Source organism: Astatotilapia calliptera, chromosome 15, assembly GCF_964374335.1.
Source record: "Astatotilapia calliptera chromosome 15, fAstCal68.1, whole genome shotgun sequence".
In the NCBI taxonomy this organism is placed as follows: domain Eukaryota; kingdom Metazoa; phylum Chordata; class Actinopteri; order Cichliformes; family Cichlidae; genus Astatotilapia; species Astatotilapia calliptera.
The window spans coordinates 13,901,789-13,926,350 of NC_137436.1; the positions used below are offsets into that span (position 1 = coordinate 13,901,789).

A 24,562-nucleotide genomic window follows, 5' to 3' on the forward strand; every position below is an offset into this window, starting at 1 on the left:
GAGTGGCTTAGTCACCGCTGATAGGTTGAAAATGAAAAAACAATAAAAAGCCTTTTGTGGGATAAGGCTGGCATATCTTTTTCTAGATGTTTGGTTTTTAGCTTAGGGAATTGGTTAATTCCCTGAAGCAAATATGCATACAAATATATATGAGGCTGTAATGACTCACCCAATCTATTCACACTGGAATGACTCAGTCATCTATAAAACATGTAAAATAAGGCACTGTCATGGTTTGTGGTTTGCATTTTAGCAAGTGGTTTTTGAGATCTTGTTAAAATTGATAGAATTACAAATGCAGAAAAGTACCATCAGATTATGAGCCACCATGCAATACCACCTGAAAAGTATCATGACATTGATCCCAAACACATTGTTAAAGATCCCAGGTGGTCCAAAATACTGATTTTCAAGCTCATTAGAATCCTACAGACTTTATTTTTGCACCATGTGCTATATTTTCATGTATGTTTGCACATTTTTCAATAAATTACTGCACTAAATCCAACCTCTTCCTGGCAAAATATAAAGAAATGTGGCTGAGTTTTGGACAGTACTATATATGAAGTCAGCAGTCTGCAAAACGTTTTCAAGTACTGAAGGTGCGAAAAAAGTATAACTGTTGGAAATGTATCATTGAAAGTCTTAGCGTCACTGTAAAATCATGACTTCAGCTGCATTATGGGAAGAAAAAGCCTCATTCGTTTTTGAGAACTTGCATTTGCAGACTAGTCTGTTGGGGGATATTAAACAGATAGATCCGGAACAGGGATGTTAAAAGAGAGGCGAGACCGAGCGTGAGGAGAGGTTAACAGTGCAGAGAGGATTGAGAAACAATAGACTGGGCTAATGAGTCATGCGGCTGGCTTTACTGGTGCTGAGGCATTTCCGAGCCACACGCTACTCTCTGTCATCGTAGGGGCACGCTCGTATGTGATGTGTTGATTTTTTTGCCTTTGTTGGTAGCTTTTTTTTGTTTGCCAGACTAGCAGTGAATAACAGAAAGCTACAAAAACCTCAAAAAGGAAATGGATAAATGGAATAATAAGGTATAAATCTGAAGCTTCGTGTACAAATAATGACGCCCCTAAACGCACAATTTCAAATGGGATAATAGAAGAGCTGACTTTAGGTTTAATTAAGTTTAATTAAATCTGTTGTTCATGTATTCCCCAAGAGAGCATATTTAGAAAAGAAACATTTCTTGTATTGAAAACATTAAATATTCAGAAAATATTTCAGTTAGAATCATATGAACTTCAATTGATATTGTGCCTCCACAGTTATTATTCTATACTCTGCAGCTGTTGGTGAATTAAGCCACAGACAAGACTAGACAGTGTTAAGTAACAGCCAAAGGCCAAACCTGTTTATGTACATAATCAAATTTGACATTGTGTTCCCTGGAGAGGTTTTTGACATCATCTTTTTTCTTTCAGATATTGACGGATAAAAATAATGGTATTCAAACTTCAGACTGAAATAACCCATTTGTGCATGTTATCAGCTGTTGCACGGCCTCCCTCCCTCTTATAAACTCAAAATTGAAGACTCATCATCCATCTGTCTAAATGTTGTTCGTCACTAGAGCACCATAGGGGCTGATATTGTTTTGTATCCAGTAGGTAAGTACTGCTCTGGCACAAATCCAGAGTAGATCTTTAGGGGCACAAGGGAGTGCTGAGTCCATCTCTCTGGCCTGCAGCTCAGCAACTGCCTGTCTCGACTGCCTGGCAGCTTAGTAATGATGAATAAAATAGCACCACACCCTTTAATTCTATACACTGCACAAGGATGATAAATGGCCTGCACGTTTGGAGGCGGGAAAACCAAAGGATTAGATAGAGTTGGTTAAATGTTTCCTCAGGAAAGTTAGCCATGTTACAACAAAATGAGAATCAAAGAAGCGATTACAGTTGTAGTTTTTCATAATTTATTGTACATTTTTGTTTCTTCATTGATCTTTACGCAAACTAATAAACAGTACAACATTTCCATTTATACAAAATATAAACTATAAGGGGGAATTGTAACATCAACCCTTCCCATATGGTTTCACATACACTCATTTCCTGCACCTAACCGTTGGATGAAGGGAGCAAAGGTGTCAATCAAACCCTCATTGTAAAAGACCACAGCTCTTTAAAAATCACAAGGCAAAACTGACACATCGTGTGGCAACTTTTTTGCTACATACATCTCAATGACATTTCTAATAAAAAGACTGAAGAGCCATTTTTTTTTTTGTTTTGTTTTGTTTTGTTTGTAAAACCAACTAAAGAGGTCATCTGGCTCATACTTTTTTCTCAAACCTCCTACTGCCAAACTTTAACAAACAAAACACATTGTGATATTGATTGCCAGGTCGATTAGAAGCCACAAAAAGAACCTCTGTACACTCAAGTGGTCCGCATTTCAATCGAGACACGTGACATGAAAACCCGCAGCCCTGAGCATCTCCAAAATGTGATGGCATGACTAAGGAAATGCAAGCCAAAAAGGGAAGCTGGATGCACCACTGTTCCTTTTGAATCCTGAAGGAAGTTGGATTGGTGATGATCTCCTGCTATAGGCTAAACCCCCCTTTTGTTAAAAGAAATGTCTTGACTTACATACTTTTTAGCATTACTTAAGGAGGACGTAGAAAGGTTGCAGAGCCCATCCATGTTAGTCTTGTGGTCTCTGAGAGAGGCTGGACTGCATGGGATAATGGGGTGGGAGGTGAGGAGGAGTGTTGAGGCAGAGAAGATGGGGGCTGTGGGCTCCGGGCTTCAACAGTAGCTTTGGAGGAGAAAGGCTGCCATGATGAAGGGGATCAAGAAAGTGAAGGTGCATGTGTGCAGTGAGACGCCCGCTCCAGTAGTGGAGGTGGAGTTGGTTGGACCGCCAAAGGTGTCTGTGGCCGTAGTAGTGGTAGCGTTGTAGGTGGAGTTCCCCCCTGCTGTCATAGCTGTGCTGTTGTTGCTGGCTGCCATTGCAGTCCAGGAGACCATCTGTTGGAGGAAGGAGAAGTAGAAAAAAAGAGGATGCAGAGTGAGAAATTTATTTTTCCAACAAATGTAAACTTCCCTCAGGCTTTTTGACGAACATTAAAATAAGGAGGTTAGATTCAAAAGGAAAAAAAACTTTATGGCAAAATCAATTCATTAAAATGTAAGTCTGTGTTTACAAAAAGTTTTCTTTTGCAACACTTTACTCTTCTTTACAACATAGCAGGATTGGTTAGTGACCAAGAAGAAAAGAGAGACCAAGGTTCTGTGCTTGAGTGTCATGTTCCCTATGGCAGACTGCATCTAAAAGAAACTTTAGATTCTTCCTCCACCTTTGCATAATGTAGACAGCAAGCAGCACCTGAATCATTAATCCACCCAAGCACACGCTCATTAAAAAGTAAAAAGTGAAAAAGGGGAAAACATACAAATAAAAAAGGACAATAGTTTAATGAGCCAAAGATACGCCACAAATTTGGAAGATGACTGACTCATGTTAATTTCCCAAGAGATCTCCATGTCTAGCCGGCTGTAATCCAGACTATCAGCCGCTTTATATAATGTCTTAAAACACGACTAAAGTTAAACAAACTACACAACTATTTTTCACCCCCATCAATGAATAAAAACACAATCCCCCAAGCCCTTAAAAAACACACTCCCACTACTCCCTGCTGACTAAAATCAATCCCACAGCTAAAATGCTGTTTAAATGTAACATAAAGATCATTTTACCTGTGTTGATAAACATATGGCGAGCAAAACCACTCCTAGCTGAACATTCGTCATTTTGCACATTTGTTTTTTCTTTGTAACCTGGCCAGATGGTTTACGATGCTCTCAGACGCTGCTTCTCTCTAATGTGGAGGCTGGATCAGACAGAGCTTTTTATACCAGCTGCAGGTCTGTGACGTTAAGGTCCCTAGCGGTGTGCTAGGGACAACGCTAGGGATAGTGTTTTAAAATTTAATATAATAACCTAAGGTAATTTGGCCAGAATAACGCAATAATGGCTCGTTTTAAGCTTATTATAAATACAGTATTTTTCGGAGAGGTGGGATTGGCGCGCATGCTCCGTCCCGATCCCGAGTTTGCCTACTTTGTGTGCCTGTGTAAAAACCTTGCTCAGCGGCTTGTTGAACATACTTCGCTTTTACCACCGCAGGGAACAAACTCTCTGAACACTTGAATAAACCTCCACACTTTTCCTGCATGTTGCCATGGTGACGGGCTGCTGATGGGGTCGGGCTGCTGATTTGGGCTTTCCCTGATTTTTGATTATTGAGATGTCTGTTGTGAGCTGAAGAATGTGGTGCTTTGTTCAGAATTTTACTGTTCCCGGAGAAAAAAGCGAAAAAAATTCAAACTGATAAATGAATAGTGTCCAACCTGTTGAGCAGTCGCTGCACGTTTGATAAAATAATTGTGGCAACAGCGACGCCTAGTGTTCAGGGTAAAAGCTTTCCCTCATAGAGGCCGTGTCAAAGCTTTCAGAAAAACTATTAAATATCTGGACTTCTCGAAATTTTGTTCTAATAGATAAAAAAAAAATCATCTATCTATTTATTGCATTTTTGTATTCATTTTGTATTAAGTTATAGACTATAAAATCAAATCCTTAACCCAGACCTATCCTCCTGTTGCTTCACAGTATATCTATCTATCTATCTATCTATCTATCTATCTATCTATATATATATATATATATATATATATATATATATATATATATATATATATATATATATATATATATATAGTCAGTTTTTGTTGTTATGGCTGTTGTTTTGCTTCTCCATGCAGAGTAAAAGTAATGCTGGAATATCTATATAATTACCCTAACTGCTTAGGCAAATGTGAATATAATGACAAATTAAGTCATTTTCCATGGTACACGTCGGTGTATTTAGCCAGGCTTGTAACACAGATGCCCCTATCATGATGACTATATTTGCATGTAATTTGATGCAGGGAAAACACCGGGCTATATTCACTTGCACAATTATTCAAGACTAATGGGTAGACGTCGCCCTCTGTCGGCGAGGACACACCACTAAACCACAAGGGGGATCAAACTTTTATGTCCCTCCATTAACGCTGAACACAGACACCAAAATTGTCGTTTTCTAAATTGCAGGGTATACGTTCGCTTTAATCATGTGACCGTGTACGGTAATGCAAGTAACGGTACACAAAGTGGACAACTTTTTATGATTCGCTCCAGATGTTGAGGATTGTAACTTTAGACCTAAAGACTTTCTCTAGTCCTCTGTCATTTGTGCAAGTGGATTCTTGAGGGAATAGTGAGGCGCTCTTATTCCAGCTTTCACCCCCACCAGAGGAACCTAAAGGGACAACGCTCCCTGCAGAGGCACCAGATGTGCGCTGTTATGGGGAGCAAGGAGGGGGGTGAGGCATCAGATAAGCCCTGTTCCCAAAGCCGGGACGGATCGAGTATCATCATCGGGGGCGAAACCCAAACCCTGCGCAGTGGGTCGGATTTCTGTTTACACGAGCGTGGTCCCTGGATTCCTCAAACCAGAGCAGACCAGAGGTAAACTCGAGACAAGGAGGGGGGAAAAAATTCTGAATTATCCCTCTTGTCACGGCTGTGTCTGTACCTGTCTGTCTCTCTGCACAGAGCTCGGCGACACTGTGAGGTCTGCGAGACAGAGGCTTTCAATGATGCAGAAGAGCAATGGAAACCAACTGTCCTAATGTAGGCCATACTGCACTGTTAACGTGTTAATGGACAAAATGAGGAAAATTGTAGTAAAGTTATAAAATAAAAGTTGTTACAGCTAACGAATTGAATTTGTTTATGTGCGTAATGCAATCAGATAACCTCAATGCTTTCATTACCAGCAGAGAAACGGAAATAAGTTCTTTGGCCTTCGCATTAGCGATAAACATGTGGGAAATGTTTACATTCATCTGTGCGCAGACATACACGAACAATCCTGTCCTCGGGCATTTGGCACTTTTCCTCAAGCCCAGATTGCTCAGAGGCCAAATGTGGACGTTTTAGGTGTTGCGCGCACACGCTCGTACACAGACTGGCGCGGATCAGACGGATGCCATTTGAGAAAGCTCCAAACATTCTGGTATCTTTTTTAACTCGCAGCGCTCTTTTCATCTCTTTATTTTAAGACAAGAGTCTAGAGACAGTGTTTGTTCTGTGCCCCCTCAGATAAAACACAGTCTTTGCATTCCTTATGAAATGTATCTGTTGAGATTTGGGAGGGGTGGGTGCCAGGTGTTGGGTTACATCAAATCAAAGCCCTCCCCTCACAGAGAGCGCACGAATGAGACCGGTAACCAGGCGATGCACCTTTCATAATAAAAGCTGAAGGGGAAACATTAAGTAACTGATAACATATAATTTTGGCCAATTAATCTTTACAAAACAAATGACATAATAAACCTTAGTAGGTTTTGAACAGAGTTAATGAGCTTTGAGAGAGCACCGTGCTATGATGTAATTAGTTTTTTATATTATACCAACACTGCAACATTCAAATATTGCAAAAACCACCAAATGCAATTAAATTGATGAGAAACTTTTTGCTGGTTCATGTTTCAGTCAAGTTAAAATACTTCTCGCAAGAGTGTTTAAAATTTGGAAACCAAATTTTTCGCGGGGACGCAAATCATTGGCGTAATTGTGTTTTTGTTTTTAATTGCGGATTCGTTTCTAATATGCTTTCAAGAAACAGTTGACAGTTGTCATATTTTGAAAATCCAAAGCGGAAGACCTATGTTGGTTTTCCGTAGAAACTTGACAGAAGTGGGAAAGAGGGAGTTGAGATTGTTCAGCGGCGGACACTCCAGCGCACAGTGCACGCATGTTCAGTGGACTTCAGTGGTGTGAAGCCTCAAATGAGGGACTCGGACGTCCGGGAATGACAGCCGCTGTCACCAGGAGTGACAGCTTTCATTCTGAGATACTCCACTGAAACTACTCCAGCCGACACTCAACACTGATCCGCAACGGATCCAGCCAGACCGGGACTATGCCAGAGATGGAGAAAGGGAGACCACCGGAAAATAAACGCAGCAGGAAACCCGCGCACCCCGTAAAGAGGGAAATCAACCAGGAGATGAAGGTGAGAGTGGGTTTGTGTGCCACTGAAAAATTATTATTATTATTATTATTGTTATTGTTATTATTGTAATCAGATGAGACGGGGCGATAACTTCTTTGCGCACACGTCTTCCAGCACACAGCAGCGAGTGAGTCAGCTACGCACAAATCAGTGCGGGGAATACTATCAAAAAATATATATGCTTTTAATGAATGCTCGCTTTCTGTCTTTTATGTAAGCAATTATATCCTACTGCGTGAAGCTGTATTGCAAAATAAGAAAAACCTCGAAAGTTTTCATCTTTAGGAAGACAACTGGAAAATATCAATAAACGTGTTTATAAATACAAGTTGAAACAGACGCAAAGACAGACACGGGATTTTCTGATTATATAAATGTTAGTGCTGAAGAGTAGTCTGACCTCTGCCTTCTTGTGACGCCATGTCAGGCCAGCTGTGGCCGGACGCGCAGTCTTGTCCAGCGGAGATCCAGATGTGCGTCAATTCTTCCCCGCTCCTGCGGTGCGCTCACTTGCTGTACCACAGAGGCTTGCCCCCATGAAAAAGAGACAGGGCATCTATATTCTTTAAATAGCCCCGCTCCTTGGGAAAGCTCTAAAATCACTGTCACAGACTGTTAAAGAATGCAAACATCACATTAAACGAAAGCTCCCGCTTGAAGTGCTCACTGATGACATGTCATTTAAGAATCTCCCCACTGTTCTTTGAGTAGAAGGAGAGCCACTGCATAGGCAGTAATAAGTTAAATCACAGTAACAGGCACGATTCCCTCCCACTATTATGAGCCTGTTACTGCATGGAAACTAATCCATGGGTTGTCTGCTTTGTTTGGGTTTGGACACTGGATATTTGAGACTGTTGACTGTGGTGGGGTAAGGAATACTCGAGGCTTCTTCAAGCTGAAGCTGAGAAATAAAATTTGAAAAAGTCATTTTCTTAGGGGGGGGGGGGGGGTCGTATTCTGGCCTTCGTGAGAGAGGAAATGTGCTCTTTTTGTGTAAGTGGTTTGGATTGTAGCGTTTGATATCCAGGGGAGGTGTAGAGTTACATCTTAACTAATTTTAATCAAAACATGTGAAACGCTATCCCCGCTTGATGTAAGCCTGCCTGGGCTGAATCTCAGGGTCGGCCCCAGTTTGTTGCCTTTGGCTGCAACTCTCTTTGTGGTTTGGGATATGGCTTGTCACTCTCGCAAAGCAGATGTTTGTCTAAACTGCCAAAAAGAAACAAAAACAACATTGTGGGAAGTGGAGGGGTGGGTGAAGAAAAAATATTGCCCGTCTTTTCGTTCACAAGAAGAAAAAAAAAAGAAAGAAGTGGCACTGGGTTGTTTGTGTAGATACGGTAGGAGAGTTGCCATCAGTGTCGAACTTCTGGAGAACATCAAGATATCAAAATTAGGCATGATGGGAAGCATATAAGATTCAAATTATCGGGTAAAATCCCATAAGATGTGCAACTTAAAAACTGGTCAAATGATGAAAAAGCAGGGGGTTGGGGGGGGGGGGGGGGGGACTGTGGAGGAAATACAGGCAGGAAGGCTGGCAAGCTGAGTTCTAGCTCAGCTGAGGTCCGTCCCAGTGTTGTCTCTGTAATACATCTGTTTCAACACCACATTCGGACCTACTCCCTCCACGTCAGACCCCGAGCACGGCACCAGACACCCGATACTTGACTTTAATCATCGTTAGGCATATTTAGCTGGATATGATACCTCTGCTTGCACTCACCCACACACTCTCCCAGACACACACACAGCAGAAAGTGAGCAAGCGAGGGAGAGATCCATTTCTTTGAGGCCCTAGTGCAGAACAGAGGTCGGAGTGAGGAAAGCAGGGGAAAGAATGTGCAGTCAGTACTACAGCACTACAACACCACCACCACAGCAGACTGGCTGTGCTGGAAAAGGGTGAAACCTGAGAGGCCGTGCTGTGTCGGGTGTCAGGGCTGGAAGGTGCTGGGATGGAGGGGAGGATGGTGAAGATGGAAGGTGGCGGGGGGGGGGGGGGGGGGCAGAAAAAGAGGCAAAGGGAGGGACAGGGAAAGCTGGAGAAAGAGAGAGGGAGAGAGTGGTGGACATTGGAAAGAGAAGAAGAGAGCAGAGTGGGGCATTTCCGAGAACCGTGGGACCTGGCTGTGGTGTAGGGTGTCCCGCTCTGATTTCTGCCCATTCTGGATCAGGTTTCTCCTCCAATCCAGTTCTTCCAAAGCCACAGAGAGAGGTGGGTGGATAAAGAGAGAGACCTTTGTATTTTTTTTTCATCTGGTCGTAATAAAAAAAAAAAACTGAGACCACACATCCCATCTGTGGAGAAAAGTTTTCTTTCTCCCTCTTTTTTCCAATTAAAAGAGATAAACAAAGGATGATTCATAGATTTCACACTGGTGTTAGGTTTTAAACCTTTCCGTCTCAGATTTAGCAAGAGTAAACAACTTGAATACATCATGGAAAAAGTGTCATACTGTACTCCTCTGTGCCCCTATTCATTTCTCCAACCAGGCTGTGGCTGAGAAAGAATCGCTCACATTGATTCAGAGAAGGAAGGTCTGATTATGTTTAACATAGGATAAAAATGTCCATTAATAACCCGTAGATGCATGCTGACAATTTCCTATTTGTAGGCAGGCATAGCTCAGTTATCCATATGCGTAGATTATCACTAATCACTGATTTCTTTTCTCATGCAGACTTTTGCAGAAAGCACCATGAATGAACTCCTTGGATGGTACGGTTACGACAAGGTAGATCTCAGAGATTCAGAGGCCAACGAGATCAGAAACTACAGAGAACGGCGTCAGCATGTGTCTGTGCTGAAAGGTGAGGGCGGCCGTCGAGGGTTCACTATTGGTGCAGTGTTCTTAAATTTACGCTAACAGGTTCTGCAGGTTGTAATGCAGATATTGAGTCACTGCACAAATCTGCTAAACATAACTTCCTGTAGTCAGAACTTCTCGAGTTTCATTCATTCAGATACATCTGTTGTTTGTGAAAAAGTTATTATAGTATCATGTAGGCCGTATTGCAGATTTGCTGCACGGTGTAACGTTACTCGACGAATTCAAGTTAACACTGGAATCTGTTTGTGTCTTGCAGAAAACTCTTTGCCAAAACCCAAAAGCCTGGACACCAAAGTCAGCCACTTGGTCCTGCCGAACAAGAGCGGAGAGAGAGAGTGCTCCGGCATCCCGTCTTCGTCACCCTCCTCTTCCTCAACAAGCTCATCCTTGACGACCCCAAAGGAGCACAAGAGTGCCCCTGTCATCGTCCCCCTTATAAAGCCATCAGCAGGTAGCAGGCTGTAGGGGCAAACATGAGGAGATTAAATGTTGATTGTTGTGCGTTCCTTATACATATGCTTTTAGTATTACTACCCTGATGATTAGTTTGATATTCATGTGCTAGCACGTCAGAGTGTAGTGTCAAGCTCCAGAAGACGGTGCAGGTTCAGTTTTTACCTACTAGACTCCTGAGCAATGATAAAGAGACATCCCTGCTAGGTGCAGTAGTTTGAGCTTGCTTTGGTGCCTCTTTCGGTAATTATATTATATATAAAATTATTATAGGTAAATATATAATAATTATGTATATTAAAAATTAGATTCTTTTACAAAATAAAGAGAAATTCTGTGTGCTACAAGCTCTGAAAAAGAGAGATAACCTGTAAAGTGTCCCGTGATATAAGCCACGTTTGCCGCAAAGGTAATAACTGTGTAATAACAGTCTGAGATAACTCAGCATGCAATTATGGTGCAATGCAGTAAGCATTTGTAGCCTATTAAGAGTAAAGTAAGTTAAACAGAAGAACTAATGCTGCTGCACCTTTTTATACTGTGTAGACTGTGTAATTCTTCTGTTGTTTGGACTTTGTTTTTTTGAAAAACAAACACTACATATGGTAATAAATTGCGGCTTTTGCTTTTAGTTTGAAGGTTTTTGGCATCCCTGATTAACAATGCTTGAATTGTAAGTCTGTCGGTATTCTGCTGTACGATTAAAATGTACAGGAATATAAGCATAAAATGGGTTCACCCGTTACAGATGGATAAATAAATAACAGCGCTGTCATAGTGAAGGTTATAAGAGGGATGCAGCAAGATCTCTGTGTTCCCTGGAAGAATATTAATCTGAGATTTATTCAGTGTGAGGTACATCCATACAGGAAGTTTAGATCACAGCTGGATGCGCGCTGTTTAGTGCGCTCTCCTTTGTGAGACTAAAAAGCACCCAGTTGTAGCTGTTTCACACTATTCTTGTGCTTTTAAGATTATCTAACATAGCTTTTCTTCTGATTTCCCTCCTGCAGTGGAAGATGTACAAAATGTGCAGATAGTATGTGTGTGGTGCCAGAAGGAAGGTGTAAAACGCTACTCTCTGTGTATGGGATCAGAGCTCAAGAGCTTCTGCAGTGAGAAGTGTTTTGCTGCCTGCAGACGGGCCTACTTCAAACGCAATAAGGTTAGTATATATAATGTACTGCACATTATCATTACATTTGAGGGTCAAAAACAATTCATGTTGGCCTCTTCTTGGTGAGGTGTTGTAAATCCTGGTATCTGTATGATAATGAGTAATCTGTAAATTCAGTAGTCAGTCTGACACAACCATATACATTTAAGCAAACACAGGTACTCTATATTCAGTTTGCCTCAGCCCTGGCACATCCCATCACACAAAGGGAAATGGGCATCAAGTGGTTTCTGGCAGGTATACAAACTAGCAGAAACAGATACTCCTGATCTCGTGAGGTCATTACTGATGGATTCATTTACAGAAATTTAAAAAGGGTGGATCTCTAAGAACACAATTCCTAGTGCGTATGGTCGATCCAGTTTAGGAATGGTGGGAGGGAGGTCAAAGTTTGTGTGGGACACTTAGTATCAGTTTCGCGTTAATGGAGAAGGGACCAGCCATTAAGTGGCTTTGGTCTGGAGGACAGGAGTGCTGCAACGACAGAGAAACGCTCTGATGCGCTTGCTGTGATTTTTCAGCCTCCATTGCGACATGGATATACCTTCTGTAGAGGTACAGGGTGACAAGTAGCTATATCAGCTTTCACCCTCAGTGTTGTTTAGAGCGTGGTGGGTGAATTCACACAACAACGGAGACACAAGGGCGGGGGGGCTGAACAGACTGCGCGCAACAAGCCCTCTAGTTTTTCGGAGGCAGGGAGGAAAGCATTTCTGTTGGCTTGTTGCTGCTTGTCTGAGAGGAAGGCCAGGAGGCCTGGGGCGAGGTGTCCACTTTCAGTGCATACCTTACCTTCAGCTGCCTCATATTTCGTAACTCAACACGACTCAATGGGTCACAGAGATGGGGGAGCACTCAGATCCACATGAGATCAGCTTACATGAATCAAGAAGAATTTCCTATATTAATACTGGCAGAACCATTAATAATACGACAATACATCACCTGCATTATTTCCCCACTTGGCTGTAGAATTGTATCAGTTTCGCAACACAGCTTTTCTTTTGTTGCACTGACCTTTAGGGCTTGGTTGTTGCATGAAGCTCAGACTAATGCTATGCTTCATGACAAGGCGATTTATTTAAAACTATATTTTGTACTTGTTACGTAAGAAGCTCACATTTGGAGACCAGACACCGCAGAGTGATTCCAGTGTAGTATTTGTAGATGAACTGTTGTCTGAAACCTGACTGACGGTAGTTCATGTGATGTTTGTCACACTGTGGTTTTCCCCTGTCAGGCCAGAGATGAAGATCTCCATAGTGAGAGATCCCCTCAGCACCCCCATACAGAGGACTCGCCCAGACTGGTGCTGAAGATAAACACCAATGTCAGAGTAAGAGGACACTATCAATGCATCTTTTGTTTTCCACTGTGAGATATTAATATAAATATGCGATGAAAATGACAAGGTTTAACAAGCAGGAATAGTGGGGAAATCTTCTGTTTCTACACAAAGATCTGTTTTCACATACAATCTTTCACTTCAGTGACCCCCCACAGTCTCTCTCCCCTGTGCCACAGGTATGCGATTGGTGCAAGCATGTTCGTCACACTAAAGAGTACCTGGACTTTGGATCTGGTGAGGAGCGACTCCAGTTCTGCAGCACCAAGTGTCTGAACCAGTACAAGATGGATGTTTTCTACCGGGAAGCCCGCGCAGCTCTCACCAGCACCAGTTCCAGCCCAAACAGAACCAATCAGGAGGGGAGGATAGACAGCATTGTAGCTGGGCAAAAGCTACTCACTCCAGAATCTTGGAACAACAACAACAGTACTGGGGAAGCCCGTAATAGAAACCTCTCCCCTAAAGGGCCTGCACTAATCCGTGGATTAGGAGAATCCTCCATGTCTCCCTCAGAAGCATCCTCTTCTACTTCAAAAGTCCCTGTCTCTGGTCTAAGGACCCTAGAGAGATCCATCCAGCCTCCCCCACCTCCTTCAACTGTGGATGTGTCACCCCATCCTGCTTCCCTTCCTCCTCCACCTCTTCCTCGCCCCCCTCTGGAGCAAAAGCCAGTACCTCAAATCCCCATGCCCTTTATAAGGCCTCCCCTTCATGCTCAGGGCTTAAAAAGCCCCCTTGCCACTCCTCCCAGACATCCAGGCCCTCCTTCCAGCCCTATCCACAGAGCTCCGCACTCTCCTCACCTTCAGCCCCCTACTTCTTCATCCATGAATCCCCCTGGACTGATACACCCCTTCCCAGGAGCCTACTTTCCTGGCTTACACTCCCCTCCGCTGAATATGATGCCAAGAGGTCCTGTCCCAATGCCTCCCATGATGAACTTTGGTATTCCTTCTTTTAGCCCTCTTCTGCCCCAGCCCACTGTCCTGGTGCCTTATCCCATCATTGTACCCCTACCTGTCCCGATACCCATTCCTATCCCTATTCCAGTCCCCCCTAAAACATCCCTAGAAACTCCAAGTCACAGCGGAGTTATTCAGCCTGTTCCAGATTTGCTGGACAGGGCTCAATCCAGGTCTACCAGGCAATCTTCTCCAGAGACTTCTGAGGCAGACAGCAGACTGGTAGTCAGCAAAATGGGTGGAACTTTGCCTCAAGGGCTATCCTCACCAAGTGACCTGAACACAAGGGACACAGATTGGGTTAAATCAGAGAGGCCATTTCTGTCCCCAGCATCCACACCCCAAAGTGGAGCATCCTCCCCCAGAGCCCAGTGCAACGAATCCCCCTGCTCAGCCCCGGGGTCGGACGGGATAAATGAATATAAGCATCAGCAGACAGAGCGACAAGTCATCCAAAGGGTTCTGCAAAGGACTCAAGTGAAGTTAGAGCCCAGCACCAATGGAGTGGTGGACCTATCAGGGCTGGGCGAGTTGGGAGCTGGGCAGGTTAACAGGTCAGGGGTTCACAATATCATCAGACCCACACCTCCTCTGTCACCATCACTTTCACACGACACTGTCTTCCAGCACCAGGACTCCCATACTCCACCTTCTTGCACCCCAGCCAGCCCCAAGGAGTTCAACCATCCACATGGTGCCACATCCTCTGCCCAAAAATCTCAGGACCATGGTCAAAATGGGATGTCTTCTTCACCAACAACTACCACTCCGGACTCCCGACCCCAGAGATTACCAGCACCGCCCCCTGACCCGTCACTTAGTGAGCTGGAGGCTATCAAAGAGAACAAGTGTTCTGTTGTTAGCCCAGTGCGGGTTGAGGGGCAAGTTAATCTGTCAGAAGAGCCCTTAACAGTAGTCCGGGACATAGGAGAGGACTCTCATGTTTCTGATGAGGACCATGCCTACGCTCTGCCCACAGCGCCAAAGATAGGTGGGACCACTGGCCCATTGCTCTTGCCCAAACTCAGGGACAAGGGTAGTCTGCGGAGCCCTGCCAATGTGCCCAGTGCAATAGACATGGAGCCAGCTCTGAAGAGGAGATGCCTAAGAATCAGAGATCAGAATAAGTAGAGGATGGAGGTAAGAGATTCTGATGTAAAGTGAGGCAAAATTCAGATAGCACAGTTTTTAATGGCTTTTTTAATTTATATCTTGTAAAGACCAGAAGTCAGACTTACTGATACATCGGCAAGATAAATGTCACAGTAAACCAAGTTGACACCAACTTTTTTTGCATTAAACGCTCTGTGGTATTCCACATTGGTTTAAATAAAAACCAGCAATTATTTTTAAACACCATTTAACCAGGGACTGGAAAATGTGTGGACACACACATTCGCACATACAGAGGGCAAGCTTAATCACAGGTCTAACAGCATGCGCATGGTCACTAAACAGCATGGCGCCAAAGAGAGAGAATCCCAGTAACCTGGCACTCCCCAGTGCTCTAAGGTTACACCAGGGAAGGAGGTGGAGGGCACAGGCAGTGAGAGTCACTTTGAAAGGCGATCACTTCACCACAGTCTGACTGACAGTCACAATTCTTTGTTTGCATCGCAGCCTCTTCTTTAGGCTCCCATTTGCCAAGGTATGTGAGTATACGTCTGTTCTCAGATGGATGGAGAAAATGACTGTGGGAGAAAGTAGAAGGTTCATTGTATTGGACAAAGATAAATGGCTGCTGCTGAATCAAATATGTGACCTTGAGGTTATGAGTTAGCTTGTCCAGAATGACATTCACACAGAGAGATAGGTCAATTCTCCGTGTGACCATAAAGTCAAACTGTTGCTCCTTGCGGCCGTAACTACAAGGCAGTGCAGACATCTTTCTGGGGTGCTGTAGAGACAGAGGTGATTGTCAGGCAGACTACAAGGCGCGGCAATTTGAGAGTGAACCCTCAGCTGTGATAGAGCTCTGGGGCTTCATTAGAAAAACACAGGGGCAGAACCAGAGCGATCCGTTTACACATGTCATAATGACACCCTGTTCTGGCTTTGGCTCGTACCTCTCATATGTAGAAGTTTCGAGTCCCCCCCCCATCCCTTTTCAGTCATTTTCCTTTTCTTCACTTAGCACTGCTATCCTCTGCCAACCAGATGTTGTTGTTCGAATGCAGCAGGAAAGCCTCCTTACTTTGGACCAATCAAAGGCCCTCTTGATTTCACTTGTCACTAGTCCAAAGGGCTGTAACACCAGCCGTCATCCTCACCAGCTGGTATCTCATCATAACAAGATCATGTTACCATTTTACTGTATGTCCCGAGATTAATCCGCTGATATTACAGAGGTGGCTTAAATTTCACCTGGCCTGCTTTTCTCTCCATATTGCACTCCAAGCCTCAAAAGGTCAGGGGTCACCTTCGTAATTATGTTAAAAACGGATAGCTGTTGGTCGCGGATGCACGACATAAACCTTTATCTCATACTCCCAGATGTTTTGTGTTGAAGCACAACAAGATTTCCTTTCACTAAATGAGTTCCCACTTTACTCTGTGTCATTTGTTGTGGCTCCATGCATTGCCTTAGTAACCAATACATATGAAATCACAGTGTGCCGCTTGTGCTGTGCAGAAGGATTTATGGCCTTGTGTTGTGTGTAATGGGAGCTGGCTGTCGTATGTGAGTGACTTTAGCTCGCCACCTCTGTGCTCTGACCTAAACATTGCTGTCCTGTTCTATTGTCTGAACTGCTAAAAGTCTTTTAAAAAAAGAAGAAAAGTCTCCCACACTGACAGAGTCAGGAGCCAACTGGAGGATTTCACCTCAGGAAACAGCCAGTTTTTTTGTCTCAGTTTTCCTTGCCTTTATTTGGGATATTTTATAGCCCGTGTAATCCGATCCCACCACATGGGTATTCGCTGAGCGTTTGAAACTAAAACGCAATGGGACAGAGGGAGTACAGAACCCTGGTTTGGCCCTTACGTGTGTGCGTGTGCATGTGTGTGTGTGTCTGTTTGTGTTTAATGTGTGTGTTTGAATGAAAGCCTGTGTAAGTGTGTGTAAGAGAGGAAAAAAAGGCCAGATGTTCTTAGTTTGATTGTGCCCCGTGCAACAGTTATCTGAGTGTTGACATGACTAAAAGGTTCATTCTCAGTGTTTATATAGAAAGGGCAGATTAAGGAATGAGTGTCCAGGGTTGCAGAGGTTGATATAACATATGGTGTAAATGGAAATTGCACAGAATAAAATATATGATATCTCACAACTTACTTTGTCTCTCTTTCTCCCTTTCCTTCTTTCTGTTTCTTGTTTTTTTGTACTCCTACCCTGTCTATCTAATAAACAGACTCCCTGTTTAGCACTGTACGGCAGTGCTAGATTCAGTGCCATGCCCTCTTGTGGACAACACCAGTGCTAACACCCTCTAGCCTGTCCCTCAGCCTGTTGGCCCACCAGAGTGTTGCTCTGCCTGCAGACCAGCAGGGTGCCAACCCAGGAAGAAGTCCAGATGGCCAAGTCATCACAAGCCAACATGGGGGAAGAACACAACACAGTCACACATTTTGTCTTGGACCAAAAGGCTGTCGCTGGCTCGTGTGTGTTACATTGTGTTCAGCAAGCGCTTTAAAAGGAGCATCTCAGATCTTCTTCCTGTCTGACATTGCCCTAAAGTGTGTATGCGCGCATGAGTCAGTGTGGCAGCCCAGATGAGCTGCTCCTCCTCCTCCTCCTCCCCTCCCTGCTCCGCACAGCAGACAGGGCTCCGATCAGCCTTGTGTGGTCTTCTCAGATGGAGCCTGAACATGATCTCTTTCCAGGGGAAACGGTTTGTTTTCTCTGCCCGGCTTGCACAAAGAGCTGCATTGTTCCTCTCCCCATATCCCACGCTGACTCCCCACTCCAGGTTTTGGGTTACCTGGCCGACGGGGGCTCAGACTTCATCAGTTTTTTTATTTTTTTGACCGACAGCCAGGAATATAGTATACCCTTCTCTCCTCCACCTTTCCGCCCAATCTAAATACGGTACGCACCAGTTCTGAGGTTTTATCCCTCACAAGTGATTGCCTGTGATTCCCTACTCAGCTCACTTCCTCCAAGGGAAGAAAGACAGTCTGCTGACATTAAGACTTCATCCAGTTTACTCACTGACGAGAGTCCGGCCAGGCTGTTGAGACAGATGATGGAGCAGCCTAACAACCCAGGGGAGAGTCTCCTCCCCCTCCTCTTAAACAATGTAAACTTAAACTGAATATATGAGGGTACACCTACTGATACATAGTAGCTGAGATGGTCTGTGAACACTTTAGACGTCTTGATGACGCTGGTACATGAATGTGTAACGTACAGATCCTCATTCAATATTCACCTAATCTACCAAGTCTCTCATAGCAAATCAGAGTTTGAATCACTTTCAGCACCGAATGCCATGCATGTTTCGTCCCTGCCATTCATGAATGAATGATCCTAATTCTGATTTTCTTGTGGATGATGCTGGTTTTGATCAGCCGTTTCTGAAAAGGAAAGCAACCTTGTAATATTACCAAATGTGGTATTATACCCAAAGGCATCAAATGCTGTAGTATGCAGCGATCAGTATTACAGTTCCCGCTATCAGGGATACCTATTGAGATTTGATCCAGCTAGATCACTTAGCAGCTTGTCAACACTTGTTCCTTTGCAAGATTTCAGTTTTGTAGTCGACACAGATACTATTTGATGTTATATTAACTTATGGATGAAGCATCTGTAGATTTTCACAAAAATGCTTTATTTCTTCTTTTTTTGTTTGTTTGTTTTGTTCTTTTTCTTTGATGATTTTCATTTTATGAGTGCCTGAACTCTCAAACGCCTCTTGTCCATATGTTAATATGCTGTAGCCCCACTAGAGGGCATTGTTTGCCTTTGTAACTTTGCACCTGAGCAGAAAGAACCAGGAGGCCATAAGACAGTCTGCTGAAACCCAATGCAATCTCCGCAAATCACTCAGTGCCATCAGACTGATGTGACTGATAAGCCAAGCAGACGGCTTTTCCTTTACATCTCGCCATTATTTTATCTTTAAATTCAAATATTGCCATTTGCCACACTCACAGCAGTGTCAAACCAAGGGTGCAGTCAGCTGCATTTCAACGCCTTTTAGTGAACAGCTCAGCACTCCCCTGAGTTAAACTAAGCAGTCCCTTTGACCTGCTTGATGCTAGAATACCGCCAGATGTGGCCCACCCCAGCCATCATTCCAAAATCACTTACCTATCCGTTTGTGGGCATGCGTGTGTGCATGCACGGATATGTGGCAACACATTTCACCGTCTCCTCACTCATTCCAGCCCACTTCCCCCACCACAGATCATGCCTTTAAGTCAGTGTCATTCTTGGCTGGTAAGGGGACTTTCTCGCTTGTATGGCGCAGTGATGACATCACTTCATACAAATAGCTGCAGTGTCAACAGGAGATCTCCGACTCTGACGGCAGAGGCCAAAAAGTAAACAATTCAAACTGCCATCATTAGTTTCACCATGTTTAATCGATGCCTTTCCTCACCTCACCCAGTATCTGTGTCACCTCAGAGTTTTGACAGAAAACCCGTTTTACCAGAAGTTTGGTTGCTTCTTGCTTCACCCAGAGGTACTTTCTGACCTTCCCTGTCAAAGTCACTATCTGACAAAATGTTTGTATTCAAATAAAGATTAAATAAGAGCATTGGTGAAGACCTCTTTGTAAAGTGAAATAAATAAAAGTTATTCTAAGATCAAAGAAACTTCTGCTGTTTGTTTTTTTTATTTAATTTATTTAAGTTTTTATTTTAAAAAATGTTGGGGGGGGGGGGGGTTTCTTCTTTTTTGTGAGGCATGTTGGTTTTGTAATTATTAAACTCGTCATACAGCTTTATAAACCGTGTGCTAACAGGTTCTGGTCAGTAAATGCCTATTTTTAGTGGAAGCCTTTCTGAAAGGCAACGCATCAACATTCCAGAAATAGTGGAAGTCGACCATCTTTGCAGTGACGGTAAATCAGATGAATGAGATAAGAGAGCAGGAATTCCGGCTTTGTGTGGACCTACTGGGAGCCGTGACTGGACGATTCTGGGAGGGCAGCGTTGGGGGGGGGGTGTTAACTTCCAGGTTTTCAAGTTAGGGGTTGAAACTGCAGGACGGAAGTTTTCCACAATAATAACAGGGCAGGGGATATGTGCGGGACTTGCTTGCAGGAAGTCACCCACAATTAGGCAGCACAAACCGGATGTAAAAACTATCCTATAAAATAAAGGCATTAAACAACCGAAAAAACCCCGCTATAAAATAATAATGATCATCATTATCACCATCATCATTATTATTATTAGTGATATTAGTAGTAGTAGTATTAACTTTATTCAATCAAGTTAAAATGATATTAATAGAAATGTTATAGAAACGTTTCTAAATGACCTTGAGAGGTTATTTAGGTTATTTATGAAAGATGATTTATCATTCACTTGTTTTACTGTCCATATGTATGGACAAAAAAGATTTGCAAGGTTTGGAAAAAGACAATTTCATAATGATTGATATCTTCCCAGATTTTTATAATTTATTTAGTCTTATTTAAGTCTTCGCCTTAAGATTTACGCAGTTTCTCACGACTTTTATGTTGATAGTTGCAACCGGAAGTCAAACTTGTGTTCTCCTTGCTTGACTAATCTTTGTTACAGGTTGAGCATGTTGGGTCGACTGATTTAGTTTTACCTGCCTGCCTGATAGCAAGACGACACTTATCTGAAAGTGAAGTTTACCTCGACACACCCGCTTGGTTTTCACTTGCGTGTGTGTGTGTGTGACCACTAATGAAAACTGGGCGAGACGGTTTGTTTGGGCCTTGGATAAATAATTAACCAGACAACTCAAGCCGCAGTTTCAAGAGCTGACATGAGGAGTTGACGCAAAGCAAGAGCGAAGTGCGCCTCTATCGCCAGCCTGTTACCTGAGCGAAAACAACAGGCTCGCAGGTGTTTTTGTTTGTTTTAAATTTTTCTTTATATTTTTAATGCCATTTGAACTGGATACACTTCATTGTAATAATGCTGGGAGCGGAGAGCAGATTGGAAAGCCGGCTGAAGAAGCTGGAGTCCCTGATAAGGAATCCACAGTCGGCACTAAACTTGGCAACCCTGCTGGTGAGTTTACATTCACCCTGAAGCTCTAATACAAGTATGGTCTTCAGACTGAGAGATAGGGAGTGAGTTAGACACATATTTGTGAGTAATTAGTCTGTCAGTCATCTGAGAAAAAAGTTTTTAGAGGAAGGTCTTACAGTAAAAACAATTTAAAAAAAAAAAAAAAAACAACCGAAAGCTGAAAAAGTGAAATTGTTGACCTGTAGCCTTAATCACGCAGAAAATGATAAGAACTAAGGTTAAGCTAATCATACTCCTTTGGCCTTTGTAGCAGAGGGAAGCCCCACCTTTCCTGTATGGAATGCCATACACTCCTCCCTAAACAGAATTATTCAATGGAAAATGCTGCATAGTAATAATTAGATGTGATAGTTTTCCAACTCACTGAAGCTGGAAGTCATTCAAATGAGTGAAGGAAGTTCCAATGAAACTTACAATCTGATCAGCTATGAACTACATTCACTCCTCCCTTTCCCTCACTCAGTCAATGCCTGTCTGGGATTACCTGTTCAGGGGTCTGGTGTGGTGGCCTGCACTGAGAACATATTCAGCTCAGCTGCTCACACTCCTCAAGCCTCAATCTTTGAGAATAAATTCAGGATCTCACAGCAGGCTGTCTGTAGTTTTCCATTTCTATGTAGTGCTGATCTGCAGATTTAAAATAGGCTTAATATTTTCATCTTGACAACCCAGAGTTAGCTTTGAGAACATGTCTAGCCTGGATCAACTTTTGTAAGCTGTTTGCAGTAACACTTTGACTCAGCAAAAAGCCAGTAGAGTCTGTTTACTGTTTAAGTTATTCATTTGCTTCACACACATTTGATATTGACAGAACACCATAATCCACGGCTTATATTCATAGTCTTTTAGTGACATTTGGAGCATTAAAACATATAAATCATGCTGAGGGATTTATATATTTTTTTTTTAATCTGTCCAAACAAATGTGACAGTTTACCAGATTTCATGCCGTATGCACCTGCTGCCTAAACAAAGCAGCCCTTTGGTCCATGTCTATTCCCAGTGCTGAATCATGATCCAAAAGTACAATCTCCCTCAGATGTACAACAACAGACCCAGGTTACATCATTCTGTGACATAATCAGGCCAAAAAAATGATGAGAATTAATTTTAGCCCGTGTCAGTCATCACTCCAAAGTTCACTAGTAGTCATGTTTGATTTTTATCACTGTGCTCCATGGCCATCATGCTGCTTAAAATGCAGGGAGCTACCACAGGAAGCTGAAGTCACTTCCTGGAATTAACCTGCTGTGCCCTCATGTCACCATTTCCTGTTTGTCCACTGTTATTTTTCGTATATATACGTTGTTGTTGTTTTTTCTTTTCTTTAGTACAATACAAATTTAGACTTCTAATAGAATAACCTGTTGTCTTTTATTTTTGTGTTAATGCTTTTGCTGGGTTATTGATGGCCAGTAAAGGAAAAACTAAACCCCAGAGAAAAGGTTTGAATGTTTGAGGTCTATGGAATGCTTTGAAATCCTAATGAGTTCACAGTAACTGAACAAAATAATGTGGTTGAGTCGCAGATCATTATAATCGAGAACGATGCACTTCAGTCGGTAAATTAATGTTAGCTGTTGCGCAGTGTCATGGCATTCTGTGTCAATTTTAACTGAGCAATTAATTGTGCAAGGATAAGGATTTAAGACATGAGAATATATTTTTGACAAACGAGTATAAATGGATAAATAAATCATGTATAATTAGTCCAGTCAGCTACACCTGGGCACCATATTTATCACAGAAGTATCACAAACAATAAAACTTAAAACTCGTTACTGTTTTTGTTTTTTTCTGTCAATATATCAATAGTGGATGGTCATATTAAATATAAGCAATGTTTCAGACTGCTCTACACACTCCGTTCTAGACTGTTTATTTCCATTTATTAGATCTATTGGTTCCTGTCAGAGAGGGCTGATATCCCTAGTATGGTCATCTCAGATACATTATGCTCCCTCTGGCTGGTAGTGCATGAACCCTTCCCATGTGCTGCTAAAGCCTTCTGTTTGTGAGGCTGCAGCCAATCAGAAAAAAGTCATCTCGAAGGAAAAGGAGCTAAACAGGTCGATTTAGACAGGATGAACTGATGGGCTATAACAAGGTTCAGTATAGAGTGAATAAGGGTTATTTTTAACCATGAATCATGCAGAGTGAATTGTAGTGCTGTTCAAAGCTAAAAGTTTGGTCCCCTTTAAAGAGCCCATCGGGGACTGCAAAAAATAATACCGGTAATTGCAAATCAGCTACTAAATATACAAAGCATAAACAGGATTGTCTTGTATGTTTTGGAAACGTCTATTGAAACGAGTGCCACAAAGTTCCTGCCAGACTGTTTTTGTGCTGATGTTCAAACCAGAGGAGTTTCTGAACCCTGCAGTTATTGACCTTTATGTAGTTTTGCTTTATGCGCTCGACCGCCCTGTTCAACTCTGTTTACTTCCTCGCCGAGTTGCTGTGGTCCTCGATACCATACTTCCGCTTTGCGATAATACCACTTACAGCTAAACACAAACAGATCTAGTAGGACAATGGCATCCCATTACAGTACCATGCTCAAATTCACTGGGCTGTTTAGAACGATCCATTCTTTCACAAATGTTTGTAAAGGTAGCCTGCATGGCTAGGTTCTCGATTTTATACACCTGTGGTAATGGGACGGAAACACCTGAATTCAAATGTGAAGAGGCGTGGCCCTACACTTTTGCCCATATAATGCATCATTGGTCCATTTATGGCACAATTGTGGAAGCCATAAACACAATTTTTAGTTTCTCATCGGCATATTTACATATCACATACTTATTTTTATAACATATTCACTGAATATTCCAGTAAATGTGCTTTTTTTGTTTACTCTCTTAACCATGAAATGACTGATAGTGTTTGTAGTGATGGAATCAGATCTATGTGACAGCTCCCTAGTAAAGATTTAAAAACGTGTATGGATCAGACACCCCGTATATAAGAACAAAAAACCCTTAAATCTGGGATCAGTAGAACAGTTGAAGGCATGTCTGTTTTGTGTCTGGTGGAGGCTGGATCTGGATGGGCCGAGTACATTTTGATGCATCCTGAGCAACTTGATTAAGCCATTGTTGACGCTTGACTATGTTGACAGTATCAGCTCACACTGAAGTGGGTGGAAGGTGCTCTCTCAGGAGGCGAGAACAAGCCATGAAGACTAAACTAGAGAATCGTGTTCAGATTTGTCGAGATTCCAGTGAAAGACAAACATGCTGGGTCTAATCATTTTCGCCTTTCACTGATCTGAGACTAAAATAAGAGGGGAAGCATTTAAATCTTAACCCCTTTACGTCACTTTACATCACACAGAGTGATTTTCTAGAATTAAACAGCGTCTGATAACAAAAACACTCAGTGATCAAATGTCTAATTTGATGTTATCTAAATTGATGTCTAACAGGATAACACAATGACGTGATGGCTTTTTATATCCAAACGAATTTGGTCTGATACCTAAATGGGTTACACCAGTCTTTGGCGTCC

At 42.7% G+C, this 24,562-nt stretch overlaps 2 protein-coding genes and 2 long non-coding RNA genes across 12 annotated transcripts in view; 3 read left to right on the top strand and 1 right to left on the bottom strand.

Moving 5' to 3' along the window:
• Window positions 1-1,910: 1,910 nt before the first annotated feature.
• LOC113006548 (uncharacterized) lies at window positions 1,911-3,863 on the bottom strand. Its single transcript, XR_003269773.2, has 2 exons — window positions 3,726-3,863; window positions 1,911-2,993 (listed from the first exon to the last, which is right to left on the bottom strand). It is a non-coding gene; the product is annotated as an uncharacterized LOC113006548 (long non-coding RNA).
• A 1,143-nt stretch (window positions 3,864-5,006) lies between these two features.
• Window positions 5,007-5,795, top strand: LOC145420583 (uncharacterized). The gene is made up of 2 exons (XR_013901907.1): window positions 5,007-5,544; window positions 5,632-5,795. It is a non-coding gene; the product is annotated as an uncharacterized LOC145420583 (long non-coding RNA).
• A 978-nt stretch (window positions 5,796-6,773) lies between these two features.
• Window positions 6,774-18,440, top strand: LOC113037172 (sine oculis-binding protein homolog). Of its 2 annotated transcripts, none has more exons than XM_026193938.2 (7): window positions 6,774-7,096; window positions 9,784-9,913; window positions 10,190-10,384; window positions 11,400-11,551; window positions 12,804-12,899; window positions 13,067-15,013; window positions 17,221-18,440. In XM_026193938.2, exons 1-6 carry the CDS (start codon window positions 7,004-7,006, stop codon window positions 15,002-15,004), a joined length of 2,604 nt encoding a protein of 867 aa, XP_026049723.1. In that variant the 5' UTR covers window positions 6,774-7,003; the 3' UTR covers window positions 15,005-15,013; window positions 17,221-18,440. The 2 variants fall into 2 exon arrangements, with proteins under 2 accessions (XP_026049723.1, XP_026049724.1); XM_026193939.2 differs by having other exon boundaries at window positions 13,088-15,013.
• A 2,095-nt stretch (window positions 18,441-20,535) lies between these two features.
• LOC113037171 (rho-associated protein kinase 2-like) overlaps window positions 20,536-24,562 on the top strand; it is a 38,364-nt gene continuing 34,337 nt past the window's right edge. For all 8 annotated transcript variants that reach the window (XR_003274596.2, XM_026193933.2, XM_080289566.1 and 5 more), the window contains exon 1: window positions 20,536-21,028. Coding sequence is in view for 7 of the 8 variants with exons in the window: in XM_026193933.2 (XP_026049718.2) it covers window positions 20,933-21,028 (96 nt within the window). In the remaining variant the exon portion in view is untranslated. The remainder of the gene's footprint in view (window positions 21,029-24,562) is intronic.